The sequence below is a fragment of the Sorex fumeus genome, unplaced genomic scaffold (assembly GCF_029834395.1).
Source record: "Sorex fumeus unplaced genomic scaffold, SorFum_2.1 ptg000013l, whole genome shotgun sequence".
Lineage (NCBI taxonomy): Eukaryota > Metazoa > Chordata > Mammalia > Eulipotyphla > Soricidae > Sorex > Sorex fumeus.
The window spans coordinates 5,988,934-6,006,237 of record NW_026606070.1 but is presented as its reverse complement, the minus strand read 5'-3'; the positions used below and the strand labels follow the sequence as shown (position 1 = coordinate 6,006,237).

Here is a 17,304-nt window from a genome sequence, read left to right as displayed (position 1 = left end):
GGAGAGTGAGGGCGGAGGAAGAGGTGCATGCAAAGAAATAGCCCAAGGGGTCAAAGTGCTTGCCTTGCATTCTGCCGACCCAGGTAGACTCCATGGCACCACTAAAGTTTCCTCAAGCACTGCCAGGATTCAGTCCTCAGCATAGAGCCAGGAAGTGTCCCGGAGCACAGCTGGTCTGGTGCCCCCCAAAACTATATTAATTAATTAAACTGCATTAGACAGGCACACCTAGTGGAGCTCAGGGCCTACTCCCGACTCTGTTTAAGGATCATTCCAAGCAGATTTGGGGCAGAGGGGACAGTGTTACCAGGAACCAATCCACTGAGCCATCTTTATTGCCCCTCCAACTCTCAATGAGCTACTCAATGTGGTCTGAAATCCCCCGGCAACACTGGTCTGAACATATCACATGTACTTAATAGTTCACATGTAGCACTGTAGCACTGTCCTCCCACTGTTCATCGATTTGCTTGAGCAGGCCCAGTAACGTCTCCATTGTGAGACTTGTTGTTACTGTGTTTGGCACATTGAATATGTCACAAGCAGCTGGCCAGGCTTTGCCGTGCGGGCAAGATACTCTTGGTAGCTTGCCAAGCTCTCTGAGAGGGGCGAAGCAATTGAACTTGAGTTCGGTCAAGTCAGCCGCTTGCAAGGCAAACGCCCTACCCACTGTGCTATTGCTCCAGCCCAATTCACATATACTTAACAGAATCTTCAGTTACAGCTGTTTCATCATGAACATCTTTAAAAGCATCTATTTTCATTTAACTTCAAAATAACAACATTTGAGATAAATTATTGGCCTCACCATACAAAATGGATGAAGTTGGGGATGTGATGTTCAGTTCTAGAAGGAATTACTTGCACATGTGAGGGCGGGGCGGGGGGAGCATCTTGCAAAACAAAATCTAAAAGAGCCTGGATTTGATGGGGCTGGTAGGATAATACAGTGGGCTACAGTGGGCAAGGGGCTTGCCTTGCATGCAGCCAACATGGGTTCGGTTTCCAGCATCCCATATGGTTCCCTCAGTACTGACAGGAGTAATTTCTGAGTGCAGAGTAACCCCTGAGCACTGCTGGGTGTGGGAAAAAAACAAAACAAAACAAAAGCATGAATTTGAAAGAACGTGTTTTTTTTAATGTAATGAAATTTCAATAATTCCAATAAATTTCAATAAATTCAGCTCTAACTCGATTCTTCAAATGGTATACACAGAGGTCAGAGTGAGAGTACAATGGGTAAGGCACTTGCCTTGCACACAACTGACCTGGGTTTGATCCCTAGCACCCCATATGGTCCCCCGAGCCCGCCAGGAGTGATTCCTGAGTGCAGAGCCAGGAATAAGTGCCGAGTACTGCTGGGTGTGGCTCCAAAACAAACAGCCCCCAAATGGCACGGAGGTCAGAATACTGACTGCAGAGTTGGCTCAAAGGGATGAGCTCATGCTTTCCTTTTGTTTCATTTGGGGGAGGGGGCACATCTGATGTGCTTAAGTCTCACTCCTGGCTCTGTAATTAGGTATCACTCCTGAATACCAGGAGGGTTCAGGGGACTTTATGAGATACCAGGGATTGAACCCAGGTCAGCTGCAACACAAAGCAAATGCCCTCCCCGCTCTACTCTCTCTCCAGCTCCAGAGCACGCGCTTTGCACGGGAGAGGGGCGGGTTCCATCCCTGACACCACATGGCCCCCTGAGCACTGGCAGGAGCAATCCCCAAACACTAACAGCCGGATGTGGCCCCAAAGCCAAAACTAACAAACAGATCGAAATGCTTTGTTCCAATGCTGGTTGTATACTGTTTACTAAGGTGTGTTTGTTTCATTCAACCTTAGTTCTTCAGGATTAGGTGTTGGGAGATAAAGTCAAATAAACTTAGGGAGCAAACTTACGGTAAGTAAAGTCACTCAAAGCCTTTGCCAACCGACTTTAATGTATTAGCGAGCATGATAATAACTTAAATGATATGGCAGCTGATGTTTCCCAAACTTACTTAACAACAGGGGGCTGGAGCGATAGCACAGGGGTAGGGCGTTTGCCTTGCAGGCAGCCAACATGGCCGACCCGAGTTCGATTCCTTCGCCCCTCTTGGAGAGCCCGGCAAGCTACCGAGAGTATCTCACCCTCACGGCAGAGCCTGGCAAGCTCCCCGTGACGTATTCGATATGCCAAACACAGTAACAACAAAAGTCTCCAATGGAGACGTTACTGGGCCCGCTCGAGCAAAACGATGAACAACGGGAGGACAGTGACAGTGACAGTGACTTAACAACAGCAAATTCAAGTGGGGGAAATTTTCAGGACCAGAGCAATAGTGCAGCAGGGAGGGTGTTTGCCTTGCACACAGCTGACCCAGGCTCCATCCCCAGCATCCCATATGGTTCCCTGAGCACCACCATGAGCCATTCCTGAGTGCAGAGCCAGGAGTAACCCCTGAGCATCACCAGGAGTGGCCCAAAAAGAAATAAGTTCTCCCCTATCTAGCCAGGGAAACTTATAAAACTTATACCATGATTAAGGAAGCCCAAGAAACCCGAACGAAACAAACCGAAGCTAAAGAAAACTAAGACACTGCCGTCAAAATGGCAAGAACGAGAGAGAGAGTGAGAGAGTGAGAGAGTGAGAGAGAGAGAGGGAGAGAGAGGAGAAAGGGGCCCAGAGAATCACAGGCCTCTCAACGGAGGATTGCATGAGAACTGCAGGGTCTGGAATACAGGAATTGTACTCTGCATTCCAGACCCATCCACAGTACTCTCCCGCCAAGTTCCCAGTCATGTCTCAAGCAGTACCACAAAACATTCAAATCATACACACCCTTGCAGGGACCACATGGGCGCAAAGCCACCAACTGCTGAGACCCAACTAGCCTCGGCCTCAACCCCCGAAGCTGTCACTGTCCGCATCATTTCCTGCTTGGATATTTGCAAACAAATTTAAAATCCACTGCCTTGACTGTCCCACATCAAAAGAACCGCAGATCCGGGGATGGGGGAGGGTTTCTGAGAACATTGGTGGTGGAGGATGGGCACTGGTGGAGGGATGGGTACTTGATCACTGTATGATGGGAACGTGATCACAAAAGTTTGTGACCCTGTAACTGCACCTCATGGTGATTCATTAAAAATAAAAACGTGAAAAAAAGAAAACCACAGATCTAATCTGTGCAGCTTTCTCTTTCATACTTTTATCGTATCGCTTGTTGCCTTCGGAACAGTCCCTTAGTGTCCAATTATCAAGTGTAAATTTGCTATCTTGAAAATTGTCCCGTATATAAGTAATATATACATATAATGCAATGACTTTTTTTAAAAAAAATTAGTCACACACTTATTGGTGTGTTATTAGTAATTATTAGTATTAGTAGTTATCATTAACACTTCTAAATACAATATATAATATTATGCGAATTATAAAGTCTGGATTTTTTGTTTTGTTTTGCTTTTTCGGTCACACCCAGTGATGTTCAGGGGTTACTCCTGGCTCTGTATCTAGGAATTACTCCTGGCGGGGCTCACGGAACCATATGGGATGCCAGGACCCGAACCCAGGTCTGCTGTGTGCAAGGCAAACGCCCTCCCCACTGTGCTATGGCTCCGGTCCTCCATCCTTTGCTTTATCAGTGGTCACAGACTGTTCAGTGAAGTCTGTTCTGTGTGTACTCTTCTGCCTTTTTCTCACTTTTGTTTTTGCGGGCTACTCCTTGCTTGGGACTTGGGGTTCCCCAGTGCCCCCAATGTGCAGAGCAAGTGCCCTCCCCCGTGTGCACTCTTCATTAGCGTGGGGACCACATCACTGTGGAGCGTGAAAGAGCGGCTAATGTCTGACTGGTTGGTCAGAAGAGGACAGGGACAGGTAAGTTCTGGCCTCTCCTGCGTTCCCTGCTCAGCAGTTATTTATGTTACATGTTCAGGGCCAGGTTAGTCGAAGGGAGAGTGGAGGGCTAAAGCAGACGCCTGGAACCTAACGTCTGCGGCGATGGGATGTGATAGAAGGGAATCAAGCAATCAAGCACAGCTCAACCTGTTAAAGCCAGGTAAGACACAGGATGACGTGAGATCCTGAATAAAGCGATTCAGCGACAGTCTGCTAAGATTAAAGGCGCCCTGAGCTAAGATTTGCGTGGACACGATGTAGAGTAGCTGCCACGCGGGTGAGGAAACATCTGCTGTTTGACCTGGCGCAGTGAGTCTCTGGGATCAGCAGTGCTCAGGGGGAAACGGTGACGGGAAAGGAACAGGGCTCGTGGCTTGAGAAAGAGGTTTTAGGACACCCTAATTTAGATAGTGTTTTTTGGGTTTTTTTTTGTTTTGTTTTTGGATCACACCCGGCAATGCTCAGGGGTTCCTCCTGGCTCTGCCCTCAGGAATCACTCCTGCCAGGGCTTGGAGGACCGGATGTGGTGCCAGGAAATGAATCTGAGCCCCAAGGCCAGTGCCTGCCACTGGACCATCTCTCCACACCCACACATCCACCGTTCTCGAACTTCAATTATCAAGTTCAACTACCATGAACTCTTTCTTTTCCCGTTTTGATACTCAGGCATGCTCAGGAATGACCGCTGGCCATGCTCCAGTGACCACATATGACACTTGGGATTTGAACTGGGGTCAACCTCGTGCAAGGGAGCACCTGCACCTGCCTCCCTCTCTGGTATGTTCCCTGAACCCTTTCTCATGTGACTTTTCTTTGGGGGGAGGGGTCACTTCCAGTACTACTCAGGGCTTATTCTTGGCTCTGCACTCAGGGGTCACTCCGGGCAGTGCTCAGGGAAGCAAATGGGGTGGTGGGGAGCTGGGCCGATACAAAGAAAGGGAGTAGAACATAGGATCCAAACTAAAGGACTCGGTTTCCTTATCTTTAATCACTTTCGAAGTCAATTTTGTGTAACGTGACAGCAGTAAAATGTATTATGGGTCTAGCGCAGGCAAATGCTTAACGATGATGGCACAACAGATGGAAGGAACGGAAGCAATCCTCATTAGAACGTTCTCCTACGTGAAATACTATCAACTTGCAGGGAGACGCTGATGACTTAAATCTGTGGATTTAAGCACAGCTCCAGTGGCCAAGCACAGCCCCGCCCGTGAACGGTCCTGCCTCTGGAGACATCTGCACCCACCCCCCACGCAGGGGTAGCCGCTGCTAAGAAACAGGATTCATAGGGCGGAGAGATAGCACAGTGGGCAGGGCGCTTGCCTGGCACGAAGCCAACCTGGGTTCAATCCCCACTTCCCACACGGTCCCCTGAGCAAAGCCAGGAGTAATTCCTGAGCAGAGCCAGGAATAAGCCCTGAGTATCGCCGGATGTGACTCCTCCCCCGACCCCCCGCCCAAAAAAAAGATTAATAAATGCAACATAGCTTTAATAATTTTAAGCATTTTCATTTTGAGGGTTTTACCATTTCATGTTTTTGCCACTCTGGAAGCTCTCTGGGGCTACTCCCTGTTTGCTACTAAGGGTCACTCCGAGGGATGCCCAGGGACCAGGCCACGTCAGGGACAAAAGCAGGACTCCTGCATGCAGAATGCCCGCTCCAGTCCTTTGAGCCATCTCCTCAGTTTATAAATTAACATTATTAATATTTAATAAACAGGATTACTTCCTTCCTTAAGTTGTAAAGACAATAAAAATCTTCTTTACAGATAAGAACAACTATAATACCAAGTAAACTTAAAAAACATTAGACATATACCCTACTTCCTAGAACACACCTAGTAAAGTAAGACTTGATGATGGCAAAAGGGACAGGAGAGATAGTACTGTGGGTCAGGCGCTTACCTGGCATGTGGCCAGCCTGGGTTCGATCCGAAGCACCACACATGATCCCACGAGTCCTGCAGGAGTGACCCCTGAACAGGGCCAGGAATGACCCGCCCTGAGCTCTGCGAGGGTGGCCCCAAACCAACCAACCAACCAAAGAGTGAGCATTGTGGACTATGGACTTCAAGTTCTCAAGAGAAGCCATAGAGAGACTTCTCTCCTGCACCCTGTACAGATTGGTGGGATAAGGGCTGAAAAAAAGCGGGGGTGCCGTCCCCTCAAAACAGTAACACATGCAGGGGCACGCAACGGAATGGGGAGCGCAGGGGCGCTTGGGTCAGAAACTCCAGGAGGGTGCAGTGCAAGAAGTAGGAGTTGGGGATTGGTAAGAAAAGACACAGCGGGGCTGGAGCGACAGCACAGCGGGGAGGGCGTTTGCCTTGCACGCAGCCAACCCGGGTTCGATTCCCAGCATCCCATATGGTCCCCTGAGCACCGCCAGGAGCAATTTCTGAGTGCAGAGCCAGGAGGACCCCCTGTGCATCGCTGGGTATGACCCAAAAGGAGGAAAAGAGAGAGAGAGATAGAGAGAGAGAGAGAGAGAGAGAGAGAGAGAGAAGAAACAACAGTTATGGCCTTCAGAAGCTCAGATGTGAAAATGAGCGATGATCTGGGAGAGCGAGCCTTCGAGTGGCCTCTGATATAACCCAGGACAAATAATGAGAAGTTCCGGCCGGTTGAGACACTCTGAGCACTGGCAGGTACGAAAGAGGGACCATTTCTGATTAATGAAAGCAAGGACCTCAACAACCAACATTCACTGTCTCTTTTCTTAATTGACTCCTTTATGGTATTTGATTTTTTTTTCACTGAATCACTGTGAGATAGTTATAGACTTAGTTTCAGTCATACAATGATCGAGCATACGGTATTTGACTTCACAGCTCATCACAGTCACATTCTTGACTCACCATCTCCCCTTCCTATTATTCAATTTCTCTTACTACTTCCTCTTACCACCCCTTCTCTGCCTTCAAGTCATCTTCTTTCATTAAATATGAATATTCTTTGATTGATCCTGCATTTATTTTCAACCGCACACAATCTCATGCTCCCTGGTTGGTTTCGACCACATGGAGAGTTCTAGCCACGGCCCAAGTTCAGCTTCCTAATGGGCAAATGACTCTAGGTAATAAAAGGCTATTTTAATGACAAATATTAAAATGTCTTTGCACAGGCCAAGACAGGTTTGATCCCCAGCATCCCATAAGGTCCCCCGACATCCCCTTAACTCCCACACCGAGCCCCACCCGTAGTGATTTCTGCGTACAGAGCCGGGAGTAACCCCTGAACATTGCTAGGTATGGTTCAAAAATGAAGGGGGAAGGGCGGGAGGGAGGGAGGGAGGGAGGGAGGGAGGGAGGGAGAGCGGAAAGGAGGGAGGGAGGGAGATTGGCAAACCTGTCTTATCCAGCCTCCAAACTGAATACAGCGAAATTTCCTGGGAGACTATGAGACAAGCCCCCAGGGGTTTAGGGCATTTGTAAACACAGAAACCAGTCCTAACCTGGAGAATTCTGGAAGCAAGAGGTTCGACAGGGCTATGACAAGGGTACAACGGCAGGGGCACGGGGTAGCACTCAGGCACGCTCGCTGCCTCCGATGGTCCTGCAGCTTCTCACTCGCCAGACAGGCCTGTGGGACTGCTAAAGCGTCTGGATGGGAGAAGGCGGGAGGCCCGCGCGCCTGAGACCCTGGGTCTGGCCATTCGGGCCCCGTTAACACATCGCCGCACCCCCTGGCGACCAGCCCAGCTCAGACCCGAAGCACCAAACAACCGGACTTACTCACTCTCTACTCGGGCTTGCACTTTAACAATTTTAGATGTCAAATCTCACGCCGCGAGCCCTGCATTTTCATTTTTTGCTTTTTTTGGGGTCCCACCCAGCGATGCTCAGGGGTTACTCCTGGCTCTGCACACAGTAATTATTCCTGGCGATGCTCGGGGCCCATATGGGATGCCGGGGATCGAACCCAGGTCGGCCACATGCAAGGCAAACACCCTACCTGCAGTACTATCACTCTGGCCCCGAGCCCTGCATTTTGAAAGGCTGATGTAACTAAGTTCAGGAGGGGCCGGCATGAATTTTTTTTAAAGAGGTGCCTAGAGGCTCTCAGAGATAGTCAAGATGGTCTCCGAGAATCTCCATTCACCTTCCCCACACAATGCCACAGAAGTCCTAGTTTGTTTTAAAAATCCAAGTCCCACATTCTTCTAGAGCAGTGCAGTGGCTCACGATCCAAGCCACCGGCAGAACCACAGGGAGGATCCAGGACCTACCACTAGTACGCGCGCATGTACACACAGACACACAGACACAGACACACACACACACGCGCGCGCGCGAGACTATTTTTTAAAGTGACCATGAAGGGGCACTGGTGGGGGGATGGGTATTTGATCATAATCGAAACCCAAGCACAAAAATTTGTAAGTCTACAACTGTACCTCATGGTGTCTCACTAATAAAAATTTTTTTTAAATAAATAAAGTAACCATGAGAAAACATTCCCTAACCCTGACACCATGACACCAGGGCTGAGAAGGGGCAGCCCCGGGCCTGAGCATGCGCCTTACACGCAGGTGGCCTGGATTCAGTCCCAAGCAGCCCGGGGTCTCCCGGACTCAGCTGGAGCGACCCCCTGCAATGAGCCAGGGGCAGGGGCCCCTAAGCAGTGCCAGGTGTGCCCCAAAAGGCCAAAGGGGAAAAAAGAAACCTCAGAGCAGGAACCAGGATCTGTGGGGAGAAGAAGCAGGCAAGGGCACCCATGACACGCCCCGGTGGGTGTGAGGTGCAGGGGGGCAGACGGCAAGACCAACGGGAAGTGAGTCAAGTGAAACGATGTTCACGACTCTGAGTGACGGTAAATTCCAAACGCCCCTGCGGGTAGGGACGTCCCATCTCATGCCCCATCTCACCTCCCTCGGGACCCTCGGCTCCCGTGTCGAGGCTGGGCACGCGCCAGAAAGGCCCCTTGCTCACGCACAGGTCAGGCCCAGCCACCCCTAGGGAGAAGACCTGCCCAGGAGAGCGTCCTGAGCAAGCCGTTCCTGACACACGCACAAGCACATCAAGTCACACATGACCACTATGGTCCTGCCAAGCAAGTGCCCTGCCCATGGGTCTCCCTTCTGGCCTGCAAGGTAGGTGTGTGTGTGTGTGTATGTGTGTGTATGCTGCGGAGGAGGAGTGAGTGTGTGTATGGTGTGGGATGTGTGGGGGAGGGTTGAGCGTGTGTGTGTGTGTGGTGTGGTGTGTGTGTGTGTATGCTGCGAGGAGGGGTGGGTATGTGGGGGAGGGTTGAGCGTGTGTGTATGGTGTGGTGTGTGTGTGTGTGTGTGTATGCTGCGGAGGAGGGGTGAGTGTGTGTATGGTGTGGGGTGGGGGGGGTTGAGCGTGTGTGTGGTGTGTGTGTGTTTGTGTGTGTGTGTGTGTGTGTGTGTGTGTGTGGAGGGGGGTCTTCCTTTTAGGTGGTGGGGGCCACCAGACCTTCGATTTACCTCTGTGGCCTCTGCAAGGCAGTTTCCCCCATTTAAACCTGCTCACAACAACAAAACAACAGAGCCACGCTGCCTGCTTTCCCACCCGGAACAGCCTGAGGACTCTCTCGCCAAACCCAGAAAGTTTCAACAGAAAACGCTTTACTCTTTCAAAGAAAAAAATCCCATTCAACATTTTATAACTATGTGTGTGACTCACCCAAATACAGTAATTTCGCACAAAAATTAACACAGAGGAATACTTAATGAAGTACATTAAAAAAAATGGTGTTGTACCCATAGTCATATGGGCTATGGAAATCATTTTAGCATGCAACATGATTACTATTACTATATGTTTAGAGTAAAAGTTTTATGTGCCATGTATCCTTGATTACTAAGTTAGTTGAGTATTCACTAGGCCCCCTGGAATGTATTAAAATCCAAAGGGACTAGTAAGAAAATATGCCATTAACCACAACACTTGGCACTTGTGGCTAATTTTTTCTTTTTTTTACCTTATTCGGTGATTTCAAAGGTGAGATGGCTATTTTATTTGGTGTCTGTGTTGTAGAATTTAAAGTCGATCCAATAACACCACTTTCAGAGATTGTTATGGTCTTGGACGGAGTCCCGGGAGCAGACTGGGAAAGAACCCGACCTACAAAGCAAAGGGAGCACATCAGTGTGACTTTTTAAGTAATCGTATAAGAATGAAAGTGGAGATTTAGCCCACAAGGAATATACAATTCAATCACTGTTTTCTATCAACCTATGATACATATTGATATAGGAACTTAAAGTCGTGAATTTAAACTTCATATGAACTAATGAACTATGAAGATGTCTCTTAATATCTTTATATATATAATATCTTAATATTTTTAATAACACTTAAGTAACACTTAATATGTTAACACCACTCCATTTAAAGTCCACAAAAATACTCTGGCTTATAAATACATTCTCATAAGTAGTACTGAGATATATATATGTATATATATATATATATATATCTGAAAAGTATCTATCCAAAAAACAGGTTCTGGACAACTAATGCTCTAACATAATTCCTAAAAGTCAGGATTTGAATCCAATTCAATGTTTTCCTCTATCTTAGAGTGGTCTTCCTGTTCGAACTTAAAACCATACAAAGTGCAATCTAAATAAACAATTTATAATAAAAGTTAATGGATTAACTTAAGTGCTGTCTGGTTTAAAAGGATCTGATTTCAGGGGTCGGAGCGATAGCACAGCGGGTAGGGTATTTGCAGTGCAAGTAGCCAACCCCTGTTCGATCCCCCGAGCAATGCCAGGAGGAACTCCTGAATGCAGGAGGAACCCCTGAGCATCGCTGGGTGTGTCCCAAAAACGCAAAAAATAAATAAAGGATCTGATTTCAGAGTGCCAAAAGAAAAAATGAAAATTCTTCTCTCCTCAAATTCCAACCAGAATACTGCTGAAACTTATCGGACAATTCACTATCCCTTTAAGACGAAAAACATGTGTGCGTGGCTCAGAAGAATCAGGAATTCTATCCCAGAGAGCCGCAGCAGTGCACACCGTTACTCGGGCTGGAGAGGAAGACAAGTTCTGCCACATCCCTCAATTCCCGAAGAACTTGCGCAGGCCGGTAATGCCATCCCCAAGGACCCTGCATCTTTCCCATGCTGGGCTCACGGGACATCTGTGCTTCCCGTCCCTGCCCCTACCCAGGGAAGTGAGGATCATCCAGGCCGATGAACTGTGTCGAGAAGGACATGCCTCACCTACAAGGCCTGGACAAGACCTCCCAAAGCTCTCTCCCTCCCCGACATGTGAGCGGGGCTCCCCTGCGCCCTGGGTTCCTGAGTGGCGACAACGAGAGGGGGTCCCTTTCTAACCCACAACGGACATGGAGCCCATCAGCAAACTGGAATTTAAAAAATAAGGTTTTTTCCGATTTCTGAGATTCAGAGATAGCCTGACAGGAGCGCCAAGCTGATCAAGCCCAATCTTGCACGGCAGATGCATCGCACCAAGGCACAGAAACACATAGATAGGTCAGCCCTGCACAAGTCAGCCCTGTGAAAAGCTTCTCGTGGAAATTCCCCACTGAGATGACTGTTTCGATACCAGTGAGTTTCTAGGCACTGACACTGGAGAGTCGAAGCCACAAACTTAATAAATTTAAGCATCCCAAGAAGCAGATAATGAAATTATCTCTAAGATGGAGATAAAAGCACCAGAGAGAGAGAGAGAGAGAGAGAGAGAGAGAGAGAGAGAGAGGAGGGGGGTAAGGCCAAGGGAAAAACAATAAAGAGAAAAGAGGTTCTCCTTAGAGAAAAATTGAGAATTGAGAATTAGCTCTAGAGACCTGCTTTGTTTCTCTATATGGATGTCACAATGTACATGTTTCATTTTACTTTTTTTTTTTTTTTGCTTTTTGGGGTCACACCCGGCGATGCTCAGGGGTTACTCCTGGCTCATGCACTCAGGAATTACTCCTGGCGGTGCTCGGGGGACCATATGGGATGCTGGGAATCGAACCTGGGTCGGCCATGTTGGCTGCGTACAAGGCAAATGCCCTACCCGCTGTGCTATCGCTCCAGCCCCTCATTTTACTTTTAAAGTAAATAAACTTTGGTCTTCTAGTAATACAACTTAAAAAGAGCTGACAGCGAGCGGCTGGAGCCATAGGACAGTGAGTGAGTAGGACACTTGCCTTGCACACAACAAACGCGGGTTCAAGCCGCGGCATCCCATATGGTCCCCCAAGCACCACCAGCAGCAATTCCAGAGTGGGGAGCCAGGAGTCACCCATGAGCATCACTAGATGTGGCCCCACACACACAAAACCTCCAAGTTATACTTGTTGCTGTGCTCCGGGCCTGCGTGGAGGTGCTCAGGGGCTACTCCCAGCAGCGTTCAGGGGTCCAAGCGGGGGACCACCCCCTGCCCCTGCAGCAAGCACGCACTCCGACCCCCATGGTATCCCCCCAGCACGCGGGGCATATTTCTGATACCTGATCTTAGCCAAATGGCCAGAAGAGACCCAGGTTATACTTTTTGCGTGACTAGTTTTCAACCCAGACAATCTCTCTCCTAATTCTCTAATGAGTCTCCAAATCCCTATTTACTCTGAGCTTCACAGACCAAGCAAATAGCAAAATACACACTGCAACCCTGAAACCAACTTGCAAGGCTTATCCCCTATCAAAAAGAAACAAACTCTCCAAAGACCTGGCATGGGCAGCCTAGGATGGGAAGTCAGCGCGCCTGAGCATGGATGGTTCTTTCAAGGAGGAACTCATCCACAGGTAGTTCCGCCCCCAGGAGGCAGCTCTGCCGCTGAGCAAGCTTGTACCCTGGGAGGACTAAAGCGAATGCCTCTGCATCTCATTTCATCACCCCAAAACCTGACACAGGGGTCGGTGGGCTGGAGCACATGCTTCCTGCATGCGGGGGGCCTGGCATTCATCCCTGGCATCACACGGTCCACCGGGTACCACTAGGAGCCATCCCAAAGTACCAGAGGGTGTGCGCTCCACCCCCCCCCCCCAAAAAATCAAACTAGTCTCGTGAGGGGGGCTGGTATCGACAATTTATAGAAGAACAGCTACCGGGCCAGAAAGACAGCAAGGTTAAGGCGCCTGCCTTGCAGGAGGCTGACCCTGGTTCAACTGGCAGCAGCACACGGCCCCTGACACAGACATACACACACAGACACACACACACAGACACATACACACACACACACGGTGAACGCATCTACCTGCCAGAAACTGAATGCAGAAGCGAGTGAAAGGAACTACCGTCGCTGTGGCACAGAGAAACTACGGAAGCCTGGGCGAGCTCCAGCAGCACAGGCCACACAGGCTCCAGCCAACAGGCAGAACGCGAGCGGAAGCAGGTCTCTGCCAGCAGCCGCGGGGAGTGAGAAGGGGGAGCTACTGTTTATGGGCGCAGAGATTCAGCTGGAAGATGGAAGAACTAGAGAGCTGAAGACAACGGCCCTCCCACCACGTTAGTGAACTTACTGTCAATAGTCACTTAAAGATCTTTAAAATGGTCAGCCTTATGCTATTTTAACCACTTTTTTTTTTTTTGCAAGGGTCCAAGGCAGAGCTTCAAACATGCAAAGCATATATTCTACCACCAAATCATTTCTGGTGGCCTTTTTAACCACAGTTTTAAAAAACAGGGGCTGGAGAGATAGTGCAGCAGGTAAGGTGCTTGCCTTGCCAAAGGTCAATCCAAATTTGATCCTTGTGCTACATAAGATCCCCCAAGTCCACCCGGAGTGATCCCTGAGCCAGGAGTAACCCCTGAGCACCACCGAAAAACAAAACACAACAAAAATTTAAAAATTCAATGGTTTACAAAAATTACCATTAAGAAAATGGTGAGTATGGAAAGTAAACAGGAATCCCAAGTGTTCATGATACAGTATGACTGGGGGCTGAGAGGACAGCACAGTGGGTTGGGAGGCTGCCTTTCACGTGGCTGACCTAGTTCTATGCCGGCATCCCATATGGCGCCCGAGCACCGCCAGGAGCAACCCCCGAGTATTGCCAGGTGTGGCCCAAAATCTAAAGAATAAATGAAAAATAAAGATTATATTATGATTTATATTATGATAAAGAAAACCCTGAAAGTCAGTGTGAAATACAATAGAATTCCAATTAAAGTTAATGACCTGATAATTATAACCACGTTTTGTGGAAATAAAATAATAAAATAAAACAGAAGATGATAAGAATGATACCTAACTAAACCTAGGAATTAAAGATAAATGGAGATAATGCAGAGAAAAAATTGCATGAGTCAGCCATAAGCAAGAGCAGACACAGCCCAGGTGAGCAGTGAGGGCCAAAACCCTCCGTCCGAGCCCCCAGAGTGTGTCTGATGGGCTCTTAGTCACAGCCGGTAGGTCTACAGATGACTCGCGGTAAAAAGGAAAAGGATGGACCCTGCATCATACAGATCTTTAATGCTAAAAAAATATTCTGGTACTTTAGATTAACCCTGGCATTAAGGCCAGAAAGTAGGGGCTAGAGCAATAGCACAGTGGGTAGGGCGTTTGCCCTGCACATGGCCGACCCGGGTTCAATTCCCAGCTTCCCATATGGTCCCCTGAGCACTGCCAGGAGTCATTCCTGGGTGCATGAGCCAGGAGTAACTCCTGTGCATCGCCGGGTGTGACCCAAAAAGGAAAAAAAAAAAAAAGGCCAGAAAGTAGAAAAGGAGTTCTGTGAGCATGCACACATAAATACACACACACACACACACACACACAGTTAGTGTGCTGGACTTGGGGCCACATGTGGCAGTGCCTGGGGCTACTCCTAGTGGTGCTCAGGGGACCATGTAGTGCCAGGGGTCAAACACAGAAGCCCACATTCAGAGCCCACGCATACTCCACACATACACGCATACTTTTGGGTACAGAGGGCAGGGTACTTGCCTTGCATGCAGCCAATCCCTCGCGCGACATATATCCCTCGCCCCACTCCAAAACTACCTCTAGGAGTAACTCCTGAGTGCGCAGTCAAAAGAAAGTCCTGAGTATTAACAAGTACGGCCCAAAACCAAAAATCATACTCTTGTCTTTTGAGCTATATTCCTAGCCAAGAAAATCTGAAGCAAGAATGTGACAAAATCAGATTTGCATCTTCGAAATACAATTTATAGACACAGATAAATTTACCTTGATTGAAAAACCTTCAAGTGTTTCAAATAATTTACATATACTTTGAAAGAGCATTACCATTATATAAAGACAATAGACCCTCCCTCCTTGTGATAAAACAATTCCACAGGAGGGGTACTCTGAGGATTTAACACCTGACGTACGGGAATTTCAAAGGAAAGAAAAAACAAGTCAAGAGTAGAAATTATCCCTCCAGCCTGCACTTAATGCCAATAAGTCTAATGAAACACAAGTCTAGCTCTATATATTTTGGTAGGGCTATAACTGTCGATCATTAAAAAGTAAAGCTATGGTTGGTGTATGACAAATTACAAATGACCCAGGGTCCTAGAGCAATGACCTCTACTACAGTCAGTGTGGAAGAGGTAAATATCTAACATTAGCCATAAATTCCTCAGAAACTATGCAAACAGCAAAATTGTTCAGTCAACCATTTCCAAACTAAAACATTTTAGTTACCCTCCCTGTCCCCTCTCGGAGAGTCCGGCAAGCTACCAAGAGTATCTCGCCCGCACGGCAGAGCCTGGCAAGCTCCCTGGTGACGTATTCGATATGCCAGACACAGTAACAACAAAGTCTCCAATGGAGACGTTACTGGGCCCGCTCGAGCAAATCGATGAACAACGGGAGAACTGTGACCGTCCCCTGTCCCCCAATCCCACCAAAAGAAAAAAAAGAAGAAAAATTTAATGAAGAAACATACTAGGAGTGGGCATCAGCATCTGAGAGTCTCTAAACAAAGTCTAACCCAGCGGGGCTTCCCTCGGCCCTTCTCAGAATGGAAATCAGAAAAGAACTCCTAATTATTAGAGCTCTAAGTTCCAGATTGGCTGCTGGGGCTGTAGAATTTTTCCCCAAGGTTGCTGGGTACTAAGGTGCTGGCCAACTCGGGAAGGAAGGTCCTAGAGTGAACCACTCACTGGAGAGGGAGATGGGAAAGAAAAATCAGACGCTTGCAAGCGAGCGGTAATTACAGGTGAGGGACTCCGGAAAGAGGAAGGAAGAACTTAAGGGTGCCTCCGTGTGTGTGTGTGTGTGTGTGTGTGTGTGTGTGTGTGTGTGTGTGACTATCAATGAGAAAGCAGAAAGGTCAAAGGGTCAGATTTCAAAGTCAAAGGACTGCTACATAGGAAGTGCTAAAGCAGGTTAAATTAGAATAGAGAAAAAAAATATTCTGAAGAAGTCAGGATTTCTGTTGTTAAAGTTATTGGTGATGACACATTTTAAAGTATCAAAGAGATTTGAGACATGCTCAGATATCTGCTGGTAAAAGTAATAAAGCCAAAATTATGTCATCATGTAACTACTACCATGGTGACAAGTAAACTCAATACGCAGCGTATCAAAATACGAAAACTCAAAATTCAACCCAAAATCCTCAAGTAATGTCTCTCGTGCCTGCTGATGTAAACCGATTAAACTTAACACATGTACTCTGGATACCTGAGATCCAATCCCCGACCAGTCACTGGCTACGAGGTGCCTCCGTTATCCTGGCCAAAAGGGAATGTGTAACCTACCTTTGAGAGCGGGCTGGCAGTCAGTCAACAAAACAGAAACGTTAGCCAGTATCACTGTGGTTTGTGATTTTGCCATGTTCAGAGGAGAAAACTAAAGGGAGTACGAAGGGCTGATTTTGAGATGAGGCACCCATTTCCTAAGCTTAACATTTCTTATTAACTGGTTCAGATGACAATAAAAAGCGCTACAACACTGCAAACAACGTTCCGAGGAGGCAGAACAGAAGGACCCAGGCGAAAGTCAACAGACAGCTTATTGAACTATAAAGAAATATAACCTGCAATGACTGGCGGTGATACTTGAGTTGTCTGTCCTGTAACCGCTTTACTATTAATTGGCTTTGCAAAAATCAGCTTCGTGATCACTGGACCAGAGGTTGGTGTTCGAGGCTTCTTAGCAATCTGAAATATATAAATAACTATGAAGACCATCTGTTTCCGTAAAATACCTACTCAATTAAAACAAGACAAAAGGTTGATATGCAGAGGTCCATGTGAAATCAGCTCATTGAACAAAACAGATCTCAGCATTTAACAAAACGGATCTAAGCATAACCTTAAAAACATGTAAAACTCAGCCATTCATCAATCACAAATTAGCTCAATTTACAATGATACCTTGACATTTGGTAGTGAATTCTTTAGTCTCTGGGACATGTCCATGTGATGGAAAGCAAATGCTTTAAAATGTTTCACAATAATGGTTATTTAACAATAAACAATTTTAAAGCACAAAGGCACAGCAAAATTTTTTCAAAATAGCAACTCTTCAGTAATAACCCGATGGAG

The 17,304-nt window shown here is 47.6% G+C and overlaps 1 protein-coding gene across 1 annotated transcript in view; it reads right to left on the bottom strand.

Moving 5' to 3' along the window:
- Positions 1 to 17,304, bottom strand: part of LIN54 (lin-54 DREAM MuvB core complex component) — a 56,309-nt gene that overhangs the window by 23,249 nt on the left and 15,756 nt on the right. Inside the window, exons 3-4 of the mRNA XM_056111241.1 lie at positions 16,794 to 16,917; positions 9,822 to 9,964 (exon numbers count right to left, since the gene is read on the bottom strand). Of these exons, the coding sequence (XP_055967216.1) occupies positions 9,822 to 9,964; positions 16,794 to 16,917 (267 nt within the window). The remainder of the gene's footprint in view (positions 1 to 9,821; positions 9,965 to 16,793; positions 16,918 to 17,304) is intronic.